Genomic DNA, 15,148 nt, shown 5'->3' with positions numbered 1-15,148 from the left:
TCAGATATTCAAAACTACATATTGTAGCTGCTTTGGGGTAAACTTTTAAAATCTCTTTAGTGGTTTCTTTTTTTTTAACAGCTCAGCTTTTTATTGAATGGGTTACTAAAGAGGTTTAGTCAAAAAGACCAAAGCCCATGTCATCACCAGACTCTTCAGATTCTTCTTTCTTTGCTTCTACTTTCTTCTCCTCAGCTGGGGCAGCAGCGGTGGCTAGGGCAGGACCTTCTGCTGGTGCAGCACCAGCTGCCGGGGCAGGTCCACCAGCCCCCACATTGCAGATGAGGCTCCCGATGTTGACATTGGCCAAAGCCTTTGCAAACAAACCTGGCCAGAAAGGCTCAACATTTACACCGGCTGCTTTAATGAGGGCATTGATCTTATCCTCCGTGACTGTCACCTCATCGTCGTGCAGAATGAGGGCAGAGTAGATGCAAGCGAGCTCCGAGACGGAGGCCGTGGTGCAGGCGAGTGCTAGGTGAGGGCTGCCGGGCGCGGTGCTAGTCGCCGGATGAAGTGAGGGCCTCACCCCAAAACGGCCTTAGCTTCCTCGGAAGAACCGAGCACCTTAGCGGCAGCGGAGGAAAGAGCTCTTTAGTGGTTTCTTGTGGGCAGTTTCCCTGTCCCACCTTTTTTGCCCTTTTTGGCTAAATCCGGCTTACCTTTCTGAACTCCTTTTAGGTGTCATTTTCTCGAGAAACCCTTCTCTGGCCTCTTAACAATCTGGGCTAAATTGTACTCTGCATCAAAAGCCCATTGTGCAGAGCTTGTACTGTGCTTACTGCCATCTGCTGAGCAGCCTGTCTCCCTCTACTGGACCATAAGCCCAAGAACAGGGCCCATCTCTGAGTTAACACAATATCTGATAATAGTAAGCCCTGAATCAGTCTGAACTAAATTAAATTCACAATTATGTTTTCCCTTTTTTAAAAAAATGCCTCATTTGCCGAAGACCACCATTAAAGTGTGACTTCCAAAATTAATACTTTCTCAGTGGTCTCTGCCTTGACTTGCTAAGAGTATGACAGAAATCTATCTTGGTTCTGGGTACAATATTCCTTTGTAGTGGCTGTCTCAGCCTTTTCTAACTATTTTGATACTTGTTCAATTAAGACTGCTAATTTAACTTACACCTTTAATTTTTCACACCTGATACTCCCTAAACCATACTTCCCTATTCTAAAGTTAACGCCAATGGTTTTGATTCTTGGAATGGGTGCATCCTTCGTGGTTAATAAGACAAGTGTTATGTCACTTTAGGAAAGAGCTAATGATCACCTTTCAGTCCTTTCTGCAGAAGCTGATCATTTTAGAATTGCCCAGCATGCTTGCTGCACCTTCATGCCCTTGGGTTAAATGGACTATAATGCTTAGGCACACTCCTAGAGTCTTCCCAAGTATCAGTGACACGCAAGTCATTAGTCTTCGGCTACAGTTGTTGAAATATTTGTAAACCAGCCTGATTTTTGACATTTGGCCCCATTCATTTATCTTGTTCACAAGGCTACTGTGAGAAAAACACCTGTGCTATAGCCATCTTCCTAGCCAAATTTTGGCATAATTGAAAAATTCCTTGTCCCTTGAGAATAACACTTCTATTTCATGGTAGTGTGGAAACGTCATCCATTTAATAATCCATTCTAGAATCTTGTCTAAGAAGCATACTAAGTTCACTAGTGTATAATTTATATCAAGCCTTCATTTAAGCTTATGGTATCAAGATATCTAGCTCAGACTAGTTAGATGATCTGAAGCAGTAGATGTGCTCTTGTTTTACAGATGATGAAATCTGGGTAGAGCCAAATTATGATATCCAACTGTTAAACTATTTCATTGGTATCATTCTGAACCATAATGTTAAGTGGCAATACAGAATAAAATAACAAACTAACAGTCTCAGTGGTAAAGAATCCACCTGCCAATGCAGGAGACACAAGAGACTCAGGTTCGATCCCTGGGTTGGGAAGATCCTCTGGAGGAGGAAATGGCAACCCACTTCAGTATTCTTGCCTGGAAAAATCCCATGGACAGAGGAGCCTGGCGGGCTATAGTCCATAGAGTCGAAGAGAGTCAGACAACTGAGTCACTGAGCATGCACACACATACTCATCTTAACATCAAAACATTTTCAACACTTTACTATATTAGAAGAGAAAGCCACAAAGGAGGGGGGGGGGGGTGAGAAGACAAAATTAGGGAGAAGAGACTAAAATCTAGCTGATCAGGTAAAAAATTTTAATTATAAACAAACTGTCATGACTGGACTTGGGGGGAAGAACGGTTGACAGCCCAACATAGCCATCAGATATGCATCTGTTTTCAAAACAATTTTTGTACAGACCATGGAAATAAGCTAAACTGTAATTAATACCAGACTGTAAAATACTAGCTGCAACAAATCAAAACACACTATACTTACTCCTGTATAGTATGGAATCAAAATTTCTTAGCTAGAGATCCTACAAGTAAGGATGCCTCAGTAGTAATGAGCACAACTCGAACCCAGATTTGGTTTCAAACAACATTCTCCCAATAAAAGGAACCAAGACTCCTTGGAGGGCAAGAAATAAACCAGGTAGTTTAGAGCATTTTGCAGTGCCAGAAAGTGAGAAAGGTTTTTTGTTGTTGTTGTTTTTGTTTTTTTAAGCCCACAATGATGGGAGTATGTCACAGGGACACAGAAGCTAACTGGAAGAGCACTTAACAGCCAAAGCTGCAAAAATTTGATCAATTTTAAAAACTCCCAAACTACAAAGAAAAAAAAAAAAAAAAACTCCCAAACTATTACAGAAATATCCATGAGTCCACACTAATAATGTTTGAAAAAAACTGGACAGACAAATCTGCTCAGAATTCCAAATAATTTATGTAGATTCTCTGCTCTCAAGAAGGTGGAACACAATTCTCCACTCCTAAGTGGAGAATACGACTACTCACAGTTTAGAACCTTCCCCTAAGATATTCTGAACTGGGAAGGCCTGTGGTCTCAGGACCACAGTGCTCTGCAGACTTATTCCACGTGTGCTGCCTCTGTTCCTACAATCACCCAAGCATGCCATTTGACCCCTTACATCTGTTGATAAAAACAAAATGAGACAACTTACTCTACATAAAATAAATAAGCAACAAGGATTTGCTGTATAACACATGGAATTACATTCAGTATCTTGTAAAAACCTATAATGGAAAATAATCTGAAAAACATATACATTTAGAACTGAGTCACTGCCGTACACCTGAAACTAGCACAATATTGTAAATCAACTACACTTAACAGCAACAAAAGCAAAATAATCTTCTTCCATGAAGCATTGAAGAGCTGAATAGGCCAAAGCTGGACCAAGGGTTTTCCATCACAGCGACACAAAGACCTTCAAACAATGGCGTGTATTGTCATTCTTAGACATCCAGCACTCCTAGTAGGTATTTCCCTTGTCTTTCGCTTCCACCCGCTCCCAGTCTCTGCCATTTTCCATGTTGTTGGTTGGTTCTTCTCTTCTGAGCACTCCCTCTCTCCTTCCCCTGCTCTTTTCTCCCTTGGCTTCACAGGAGTAAACCTCTTAATATATAGTGAAATTTCCTGAGCTCCTTGAATTATCCTGGAGTTTTCCCAAAGACAGTAGTTTTTGGAGATATCCACCTTTAGGTTTAGAGAGATGAAGAGCTTAAGTTCTGAGGGCTGGTGACAGAGGTGACAAGATTCAGGGAGCAGTCTGCTCTTTCAGATACATAATCCTTCTAGAAAGGGCAAGCTGGCCCGTGAACATATTAGACTGACAGAAGTCATAGAATGTTGAGGCTGAGATACCCTGCAGGTTACCTAGTTCTCCAGTTGAAGACAGTTAAGACCTAGGGCCACTTTGGGTCGTATTTTCTACAGACTCTGTGATTGTGGAATATAGATTTTCAACCAACCTCTCCTGGAATGTAATCTTTTAACAAAGGGTTTCACATTTGAACTTCTGCATACAGTAGCCAACAACGAATTCAACATCAGAAAAAAGTCTTAAAAACAGTCTCCTCTAGTTAAAAAAGGATGAGATATTTGAAAATACTAACTGTATATATTTTCTAGAGGCAGAATTGGCAAAGAGTCTCTGTACAATGGGTGGAAAGGACCTTTAAACATCATAAACTCAATGATCCTATCCAAAACTTTTAATTCAGTCTAACAAGAAATAAAAGCCTCTTCTCGCGGTCATCATTATCCCAATTAACGGCAATAATAACTTCCTCTTATACCGATTCGGTTGGCCGATCAAAATCTCTAAACTCCCTAGTCTGTCCTGGTTCGAGAATATATTAATCCGGCTGATTCAGCAAATCCTTAAACTCAGGAATTCACTCGGGGATACTGCTAAGCAAAATTCTACTTATTTCAAAGTCTCTAGAAATCCCGAATCCCGAATGTCCACAGCTAGGTTTCAGAGCTCACTGCTGTTTCCTTTTGAGAATTAAACTCCTTCAGATACGCATCTTTTATTCTATATTCGGCCACAGAAAGAGCTCAAATTAATAAAAAAGAGACACTGAAATACATGAGTGGGCTTGGGAGGAGGGAGCCTGACGCCACCAGACTGGGCGAGTCACCTGGGCAGCGCGAGGCGGGGGCGACGCAGCAGGCGGACACGCAGACTAGCGGGCGACCGCAGAAGGAGGGAGGCCGCAGGCGGCGCGCTCGCTCCCCGCCGCCAGGCGGGCAGAAGCCCCCAGTCCTCGGCCCCCGCGCAAGCGACGCCGGGAAATGCCCACATCCGGGAAACCTGCAAGGGAGTGCGGCGGCGGCGGCGACAGCGAGTGAAAGGCAAAATGGCGGCGGCGGCGGCGGTGGCCTGGTGCTGAGGGGAGAGCCAGGTCCCCGCGACCTCCGCGACGGGCCGCGCTGGCCCGCGGCAGCCCCCCGGCGCCTCTGTCCGCCCTGCCCCCTCGGGGATACTTGGGATCCCCGGAAGGGCTCCGGCCGCCTCGGCGCCCGCCCTCGGGCCCGTGGCAGCTGTCCAGGAGCCCCGCTGTCCCCCTGCAGGTAGGTCCGAGGCTGGCGTAGCGGGTGGGGCGCACTGTCTCCTCCAGAACCTGAGTTGGCGGGGCGGTGGCCGTGGGGGCCCACGCCCATCCCCGCTGGCGGGGGTCCAGGGGCTGCTGTGGACGGGCGGGCCGCGGTGGCCCAGTGCGGGCCCGATTTGGCTGTTTGCACGGACCTGAGAGGAGCCCTGCCCTGGGGGAGCGAGGCTTAGCCGCGCTCGGGGCTGCAGGAAGAGCCCCGGGCTTTGAGGCCTTGGAGGTTCAGGTTAGGCTGGGAGGGACCTGTGCCGCTGGAGGCCTTACGCGAACTGTCTTCTCTCACTCCTCCACCCTTATCCCCAGCGCGCTCGGGTCAGCGGTATTTAGGAAGGAGGGAAAAGCGAAAAGTGGTTCTGAAGGAAAAGTGCAGCAAAAGAGCCACGGTTCTTTCATCCCAGAGGAACCAGATGCTATATACCTTGAACAAATTCTGCGAATTTCTGTTTACAGTCCTCTTTAAATAAGGTACTGTACATAGTTGGAAGGGGTAGGAGAGCTGGAGGGATCATTACGGAGGAGTGTATATATAAACACAGAAAAGGAAGGAAAGGAAATTAAGGGGACACTGTTTATTATAACTTCAAAAAGAATTTGTATCACAAAGAATGACTTTCAGGTGACTTGATTTCACCCCATTCTCTCCGATTGAAAGTTGTTTTCTTTAGTTGAAAGGACTTCTCTAAGGGAGCAAAATTTAATGTCTGTTGACCCATATGTTCATATTATTCAAAATATATCGTCGGGTAGAAGTTATTCATAAATCTGGTGAGAAATAAGTATAATCTCACACACAAATAATATTGTTTCACTCCAGTTTGGGAAATGGATTTGAATCAGAAGCTTGTCAGGCCTTTATGGATGATATATTGGAGATTAAGAATTTTTTTATCAAATTAACTCCATGTGGAAGAAGAGGTAGGACTCTTATCATTGGAATGAATATTCTCTGCTAAGGTGTCTACATTTGTGATTTAATAAGTTGACAGACAGGTAAAATGAGCTTGTTGATTCCCTAAGGCAGTGGAGGAATTTGACTGATTTAACAGTAAAAGAAGTAGCATTGTGTTCCCCTGGTCAGCTGCTACTGCAAGAGAGTAGATCATGGTACACACCAGGGAAGGCATACTTTCTTTGTGCTTGAATATTTATTGAATGTGACTCAGCACTCTTCAAAAGCAAATCATAAATGCTTCTGCTACATATTTTTGATATGATATATAGATTTCCTTCTGTAGGTTCTTCGGTTTTCTTTTTTTTAAGTTGTTGTTTGTTTCCTTTTATATTTCTGGTTCTGCACGCGGGCTTTCTCTAGTTGTGTAGAGCGGGGTTTACTCTCTAGTTGCGCTGTGCGGGCTTCTCATTGTGATGGCTTCTCTTGCTGAGATTCTAGAACATGGGCTTCAGTAGTTGTGGCGCTCAGGCTTAGTTGCTCTGCAGCATTTGGAATCTTCCTGGACCAGGGATCGAACCTGTGTCCTCTGTGTTGGCAGGCGGATTCTTATGCACTGTACCACCAGGGAAGTCCCTTTGTTTTTGTTTTTAATGCTTCTCCTTGTTACTCTGCATAAATGTAGTATTGGAATAGTTTCCACTCTGATGATTTAGTTTTCCTTCTAGATATTATATTTAGATTAATGGGGGATTTTTGTTGACTGCAAAAGTAATTTAGTCATTGGTCAACATTTTTATCAAGTATAAATGGCAATCCTTTTTCAGCATGAAGATAAAATATAGTGATTGTTTTCACTTTTGATAAGTTCTTAGAAAGTGAGTTGGAGAAAACGTCATCAGTATGCAGAGATTCTTGAATATTGCTGTGTGAGCAGCTAAGGTTTTGCTGCTAAGATGGTACATGTTACTGTTTCTGTTCTCATAGCTGATTTAGTCAAAGTATGGAGACATGCTGTCTTTTTATAAAACTAATCCCACCTAAGGTAACACTTTGAAATCTCCTGCTGTAATGGGATCTATTCTTCTTTAAAGCTGGACAAGATATCAGTGATATTTTTTGAGACTTACATTTGTACTTTTTTAAAAATAAATATGATAATTTATTGTAAAAGGAAGAAATCTAGGGCACATTATTGTTAATGCAGCCCTTTTATCCCTGGAAAATGGAACTCATACTAAGCTTTGAATCTCAAAGGGAAAGGTATGGGGGAAGGGTATGGAAGGAGCTCATTTTGTTCTTTGTGTACATCAGAAAACTCTCTTAGCAAGCTGGATTTCCAAGTGTTGAATAATGGGATGGTAGGAACAGTTATGATCCACAAGTTTTTTTAAGGAAAAAAAAAAAAAAAACCTTCTAATTTTGTATTGGGGTACAGCCAATCACCAGTGTTGTCATAGTTTCAGGTGAACAGGAGGGGACTCAGCCATTCATATAATGTATCCATTCTCCCCCAAACTCCCCTCCCATCCAGGCTGCCACCTAACATTGAGCAGAGCTCCATGTGCTACACAGTAGGTCCTTGCACATTTGATCAAGGGCTGGACTTTCTAAGAAATGGAGATTTTGTCTGTCCAGTCTAACAAATCGAAGATTTCCTTCAGAGAAAGAATCATAATCCCTTAGGAAGACTCAAGATGTAGGTATGATAAAAAGAGCCCTGGACTGGTTCAGGTTATGGTGAGTCCATTTCCAGCATGACCTCTAGCTGGCTATATGATCTTAGGCAGGCCACTTTACCTCTCTGATCGATCTTCTCATCTGAAGAATAGATAGATATATAGATATATGTATATATATGTACATATATATATCTATATATCCCCAAGACATCTTATGCTCTTGTGATTTAGCAGGAAAAATAAATTTTATTTGACTGTGCAAAGTGTGTTTGGATAGGATAACAACTAACATTTCAATAAAAACTTCATGAAGGAAGTATTTGGATGGTACCTTAAAGGCTGGGTATCATTTCTACAAGAAATATGGCAGAGGTTTTCCCAAGAAGAGTGAACAGGAAGAGTAAGAACATGAAAGTAGAAAAACACAAGGTACATTAGATGAGAGCAAGTAATTTGGTTCGATTAGAGTGTCTGCTACATCCAGGAGAATCTGGGTGGGTAAGATGGTGAAAAGAGTAAGAAGATAATAACATTTATTGAGTCAGGCACTTATTCTAAACATTTGACATGTATTAAACTTATTTAATGCTTAAAATAACCCTATTTAAATAGGACTGTTGCCCACATTTGAAGATCACAAAGCTAGTTACTAGTAGAACTGGGATTTATACCCTGCTTTTTGACCCAGATCTATGGCTTTAATTACTAAGCTAAAGGAATCATTGAGGGCTCTGGAGTAGTGAGGTAACATGGTCAGAACTATATATTAGAAAGACTCATCTGGCACCAGTGTGGTATGGGTTAAAGAGGTAAGCTGTTTAGTGTTGAAGAGTTGTTTTAAATTTTTCTCTACTTCTTGAGTTTTCACATATCAGTTTCACATTTGTTAATGCCAGGGTCAACTATACATTGTTGGAAGGTTTGTAAATTAGTATAGCTTTCTGGAAGGCAACCTAAATAATAAGTATCAGAATTTTAAACACGCATTCTCTTTGACCCAGCAATTCCTTCCACTTCCAGGTATTTATCTTAAAGGGAAATGCTCAATAATTGGCACACAGAGTGTTTTGTTTTTTTTTAATGGATTGTTTCAGTGGTTACAATTCTGTAAATTTACTTAAAATGATTGAATTATGCACTTCATTATTTATTTATTTTTGGCTGTATGACCACATGGCATGTGGAATCTTAGTTCCCTGACCAGGGATCTTACCTGTACCCCATTGCAGTGGAGGTCCCAACACAAGAATTTTTATTGCCACAATTTTTATTAACTTTTATATGTACAAAGAACATGTGTATACATGAAAGCTATGAAGCATAATAAAATGAATACCCATGAACTCATCAAGAACTGGAATATTACCAATACAGTTGAAGTTACCAGTGTTTAAAACATTATAATAGCAAAACATTGGAAATAACCTAAAGGATCATCAGTAGGGGATAGATAAGTTATGATACATCTACGTGATGTAATTCAGTACAGTTATTTTAAAAGATAAGGTTGAATTGTCAGTTTCCTCCATTCCATGATACTGTTAATAAGTCTAAAACAAGCAGTCTTTTTAGTAAGTTTTTCAGGGCAAAGAAAATAAACATGGTTTTTTAACTAACCTTCAATGGCATACATTTATCCCTTCAATGCCTTTCAATTTTTTTAAGCTTCAGCTTTATTCACATTCAGAATCTAGAATTCTTCTCATTTACTTTGGGCTTCATGTAACATCATGATGGTGTGTTACTTTTTATAACCCCAGCTAATAATCTTCAACCTCTTTATTGTCTTTATGATTGAGATATAATTTGAGGCATATTGAAGAATACTGGAGTTTTGTCTTCCTTTCCTCTTTTCTTAAACTGTTAGTTTTTTTTTTTTAATTTGAGTTGAGTGAGTTATTGCTAGAAATTAAACAACTTCTGAAGGTAACTCAAAAGGTTTTAACAGATATTTCATGTCTGAGTGCTTGCCCGTCATAAAAGACTCTTTCCTTTGAAAATTCTGTGATCTCACTGAAATTTGACAGCTGTTTATGCCTTTAATTGCATTGCATATTGGATGACAGTTTCTGAATACATAATGCTACATCATAGTGAAATGTCTTCAAAGACATTTTGAGCATTAATCAAAGGTCTAGATTCAACCACATGTGGTGCTGCCAGTGAAAATAATGCAATTGAAGTGACAAGGAAATTTGACATTTTACTTATGGTCAAGTTACATGTGTTCTCTGCTGTTCTAGATCTTCTCTGCTTTGGAGCTGGCAAATTCCTTTTAATACTGATTTTAAGATATGCTCATTTGAAAAATGTTAAAATGTGAAAAAGCATGTATCTTGGAATCAAGAAAACAAGAAAGACATTCATAGTACTGTGTTACTCTCTTGCTAGCAAGTTGGGCCCTAAGCAGCAGTAGTTAGATTCACACACAGGTCCTGTGTTCTGTATGTCCTGTAATCTCTCCATCAGGTCCAGATATAGCTCCTCTGGGTCCAGAGATCTGTGAAGTTATCCTCACTCTTACTGTCTGTCATCCTCTCTGTTACCCTTCACTCACTGTGTACACAATGGTAGAACAAGGACAGGAGGGCCATAATAAGCATTCTACTATTAGAAAAGAAGAATGGGGGACTTCCCTGGTGGTCTGGTGGTTAAGAAACTGCCTTGCAGTGCAAGGGACACCAGTTCGATCCCTGGTCTGGGAAGATCCCACATGCCAGGGAGCAACTGAGCCCGAGCTCTAGAGCCCACATGCTGCAACTACTGAAGCTGTGTGCCTGGAGCCCTTGCTCCACAAGAGGGGAGCCACTGCAGTGAGAAGCTCTTGCGTTGCAACTAGAAAGTAGCCCCTGCTTACCACAACTAGAGAAAGCGCGAGTACAGCAATGAAGACCCACCATAGCCATAAATAAATAAATCTTTTTTAAAAAGAAAAGAAGAATGGGAAATAGCAGTTTCTGATAAAATAATTTTAAAACCTCCACAGGCAGATCTTGTGAAAGCAACCAGCCCTGGAGGAAGAGGAGATTCTTGGGAGGAACTGCCTCATCCTTTGTTCTCTGTTACTGTTGGCCATTGTTCTCCAAGAGCCAGGGAGTTCTTTTTCATTTTCCATCATTGGTCACCTGTGAAGCATGAGCTTTGGGGAAATATTCCTCTTTGGAAGGAGCAGATCTTTTTTGACTAAGTTATTGCTCAAAGAAGTTAAGAGCCCAAGGGTTTTTGTTTTGTTGCCCAAGAGCTGAAAGTTTTTTTCGTTTGAGCTTGAATGGTTAACAAAACAGTTTCCTCAAAGTTAGAAAGCCTCTGATGTGTTTAGTTCTAGTCAGTTCCATGTGTCAGTAACCATACAAAAGTTCACATGTGTTAGGAACCTCATCCAAAGATTTAAGAACTCTCGTTCCTCTTCTCAATTGGTTATTTGAGGGAAGACCATACCCTTAATGTTGGTTTTTTGTTTGTTTGTTTGTTTTAAGCCACTGAGGTACTTTAGGTAGCTAAGAGGTTTCAGTGAGCATCTTTGTTCAAAATCTTTCACTTCTATCCCTTCATGTTTCAATCTCGAAGCAAGCTGCTTTTCCAGTTCTGCAAGACTTTAAATTTCTGGACTCTATCCCTTTCTATTTTTGTTTACAAATAAGCTGCTGCTTTCATGACATTATCCTTTATTTATAATGCTTTCCCAGATAGCCAATGGCAGTCTACATACATTTCTAAGATTCTCTTTTCCAAACTCATTTCATGGAACTACAAGTTCAGTAGGGCTCCTTGTTACCTTGTAAGTTATAACAGGTAAATCACTTTATCAAATATTTTGCTACTGTGAAACATGGTTCTCCATTTGTCCAGCCTCCAGTATCAGTTCCCTTGAAGTCCTCAGCCTGACCACTTAGCCAGTACCATGTTATGTTTATGTTACAGCAGCACCTCACTTCTAGGTATCAACTTCTGTATTAGGATAATGAGAGACTAGGTATACAGATACACAGTGGCCAGATCATATGTGAAGATGGTCAAGTCTTGATCAGTAGTTGCCACCTTGCCTCAGGACCAAGCAGAGAAAACCAAATATGCTTCCCAAAGCAATCAGGATGCTGTACTTCTAGTTAGCCGGCCTCCAACTTCCCTGTGGTAGAGCATACCTGAAGTCTTCCCTCTTTTTTCAGTATAAAGTTTTTTCACTCCCATGCCTGTCTTTGAGTCTCTGCTAAACACAAGTGATAGTGGCTCACTGCCTTCCTGTAGTAAGCTCTGAATAAATAGACTCTGCTTGTTTTGGATGGTCTTTATTGCCACAGAATACTAAACTGTTTTGTGGTAACAAATCCCAAAATAATCAATGACTTAACACATCAGAGATCCTGTCTTGCTCACACAGAGCCCCATGGGGGTCAGTTCTAAGTCATTCAGTGGCTTAGGGACCTACAGTGCCTCCGTAAATAGGAAGCTACCATCTCAAAACGTCACCTAGATTGTCACTGAAGCAGAAAAATGACAGATGGAGAACCTCACCAGCTTTCAACTGCCTCAGCCCAGAATTGACTCACAGACATCTACTTGCAGGGCTTTGGCAACTAATCTGGGAAATAGAGGGCAGTATGTCAGTATAGTCTCTGCCACAGAGATTAATAAACAATGATTGAAAATAAACATATGCCATATTTCCTCCATTTCACCATTTCTGAAGTCAGGTGATACAGATCATCTTGTGGTTGAAATGAACATTTAAATACAGAAACTTTGTAAAGCAATTATATTCCAGTTGTTTTTTTTTTTAGTTTCTGTTATTCTGCTTGAAAAGCTAATGTTGAAACGTACATGGAATCGATAGGTTCTTTAAAGAAATCCTGTGTGTTTTAGTGTACTTTCTATTTGAATAAGAATAATTTGTATCAGAACCATTCCAAGACCCAGAATCATTTCCTTTTCTTTATTTTTTAACTTTCTGTTTTGGAAAATGCAAGTGTGCACAAAAGTAGAGGAAATAGTACAGTGAACTCTCAGGTGCCTGTCACCCAGCTGCAGCAGTCATCACTTTATCACTACTTTTGTTTCATCCAAATCATCATGAAATCAGACTGTTTTGAAGTTCCAGGCATCATATTTATTCACAAGTATAATATTTCAAATGTGTATATGAAAAAGTGTAAACTAATTATTCATTTATGTAAACCTAAAACACATTATTACACATGTCCCAGAACTCAGCCATTTCTATGACTCTTATGCACTCACTTGGATGTTAGGAATGTTAGTAACTACATTTGAGTAATTGTCAAAGTACAGAGTTAAATATCAGTTCAGTTCAGTCGCTCAGCTGTGTCCAACTCCTTGGAATCCCATGGACTGCAGCACGCCAGGCTTCCCTGTCCATCACCAACTCCCGAAGCTTGCTCAAACTCATGTCCATCGAGTCAGTGATGCCATCCAACCATCCCATCCTCTGTTGTTCCCTTCTCCTCCTGCCCTCAATCTTTCCCAGCATCAGGGTCTTTTCCAAGGAGTCAGTTCTTCACATCAGATGGCCAAAGCTTTGGAGTTTCAACCTCAGCATCAGTCCTTCAATGAACATCCAGGACTGATTTCCCTTTGATTGGTTTGATCTCCCTGCAGTCCAAGGGACTCCCAAGAGTCCTCTCCAACACCACAGTTCAAAAGCATTAATTCTTTGGCGCTCAGCCCTCTTCATAGTCCCAACGCTCACATCCGTACATGACCACTGGAAAAACCATAGCCTTGATTAGACACACCTTTAAATATAGTCCTTCATAAATATAGGACTAGAATGAATGTCTCTGGTTCAGCATTTTCTAAAGTATAGTACACAGAGCACCAATTTCATAAAATGCTGTGGAGGAAGGAGTTCTTTGGTCATTTCAGTTTGGTCAACATGATGTTCTTTTCTTGTAAATTCACATGATAAGGTAAAAGAATAGTGTATTTTGTATGTTGTGATCCCATTTTGATTAAGAGTAAAAATATTATGCAGTATTATTAATAATAGTGATTTTAAAAAATAGTGATTGTGTTAGTTTCCTTTGTCTTATATACTGGATTGGCCCAAAAGTTTGTTTGGGTTTGGGCCAACCCAATCACATTACTATAAAACTGAAAGCTTAAAACAGCATGCTTTTACAGTTCTAGAGGCAAGAATTCCAAAATCAGTATCACTGGCCCAAAATCAAATCATCGGTGAGGGCACTGTTCCTCAGAGGTTCTAGGCGAAAAGCAGTTCCTTGTCATTTCCATCTCCATTTGGCTGTCGGCATTCCTTGGCTTCTGGCTGCACCCTCTAGTCCCTGCCTCCATGGTCACATTGCCTCCATCTCTTCTGTGTATCAAATCTCCCCCTGCCTTTCATGCGTGTACTTGCTCAACCAGATAATCTGTGATAATCTTCCCATTTGAAGATCCTTTAGTGATATCTGCAAAGTCCCTTTTTTCAAATAAGATAACATTTGCAGATCCCAGGGATTAGGAAGTGGTTAGCTTTTGGGATGTTATTATTCATCCTACTACAGCGATTCTCTGTTGAGGGAGGGAATTATGAGGGACTTCTACCTTATGTAATTACATGATATTTGAATTTTTCCAGTAGGGTGCATTTTTTTTTTATAATTGAAACAAAATTATATTTTCTTAAGAGCAAAAAGGAGTAAATCACTTGCATTTATTAGTTTAACAGATACTTCTGTACTGCCTATATTTACCAGTTTCTGTGTTAGGGGAGTGGAAGGCAAATGTATCTTGACATAGAGAAGCAAAACTATTCTTATTTTGTTTTTTTCCTCTCTATTAAGGACAACCATCTTTGGAATGGTAAATAATAATAATAAAATGATGGCTAACTTGGAGTTGAAACCCAAACTAAAGAAATGCCTAGATGGCTGTAAATGAAGTGCAACCTAGATACTGAGAGAACTTAGTAATGGCCCCAAAGCACAAGAGTAGTGATGCTGGCAATTCAGATATGCCAAAGAAAAGCCATCAAGCACTTGTTTAATGTGAAAGTTCTCAGTTTAATAAGAAAAAAAATATGTGCTGAGACTTTAAGATCTACCATAAGAACAAATCTTCTATACACAAAATTGTGATTGTGCAGAAGAAAAACAGAAATGTGTACTAGTTTTACTGTTGCACCTCAAACTGTGAAAGTTATCACCACAGTATATGATATGTGCTTAGTTAAGACATAACATTTATACAGTAAGGTATTTTGAGAGAGAAACTACATTCATGTTGTTACATGTATGTTGTTATAAATCTTTTTGGAGGGAGTGGGGGGCCACACGGCTTGTGGGATGTTAGTTCCCTGACCCGGTATTGAACTTGAGGCATCTGGGGAATGAGAGTACAGAATCCTAACCACTGGACTGCCAAGGAATTCCCATAGTTGTTCTATTTTATTATTAGTTGTTAATTTTTTTGCTGTGCCTAATTACTAAATTAAACTTTATCATAGTTATGTATGTATAGGAGAAAACAGTACAGTTGACTCTTGAACAGCTCGGGGGCT

At 40.6% G+C, this 15,148-nt stretch overlaps 1 protein-coding gene across 1 annotated transcript; it reads right to left on the bottom strand.

Moving 5' to 3' along the window:
* Positions 1 to 100: 100 nt before the first annotated feature.
* On the bottom strand, positions 101 to 2,110 carry LOC133047174 (large ribosomal subunit protein P1-like). The gene is made up of 2 exons (XM_061130230.1): positions 2,107 to 2,110; positions 101 to 540 (listed from the first exon to the last, which is right to left on the bottom strand). Exons 1-2 carry the CDS (start codon positions 2,108 to 2,110, stop codon positions 116 to 118), a joined length of 429 nt encoding a protein of 142 aa, XP_060986213.1. The 3' UTR covers positions 101 to 115.
* Positions 2,111 to 15,148: the final 13,038 nt, after the last annotated feature.

This window comes from Dama dama, chromosome 26 (assembly GCF_033118175.1).
Source record: "Dama dama isolate Ldn47 chromosome 26, ASM3311817v1, whole genome shotgun sequence".
NCBI classification, from domain to species: Eukaryota; Metazoa; Chordata; class Mammalia; order Artiodactyla; family Cervidae; genus Dama; species Dama dama.
This window is presented reverse-complemented; position numbering and strand designations above follow the sequence as displayed.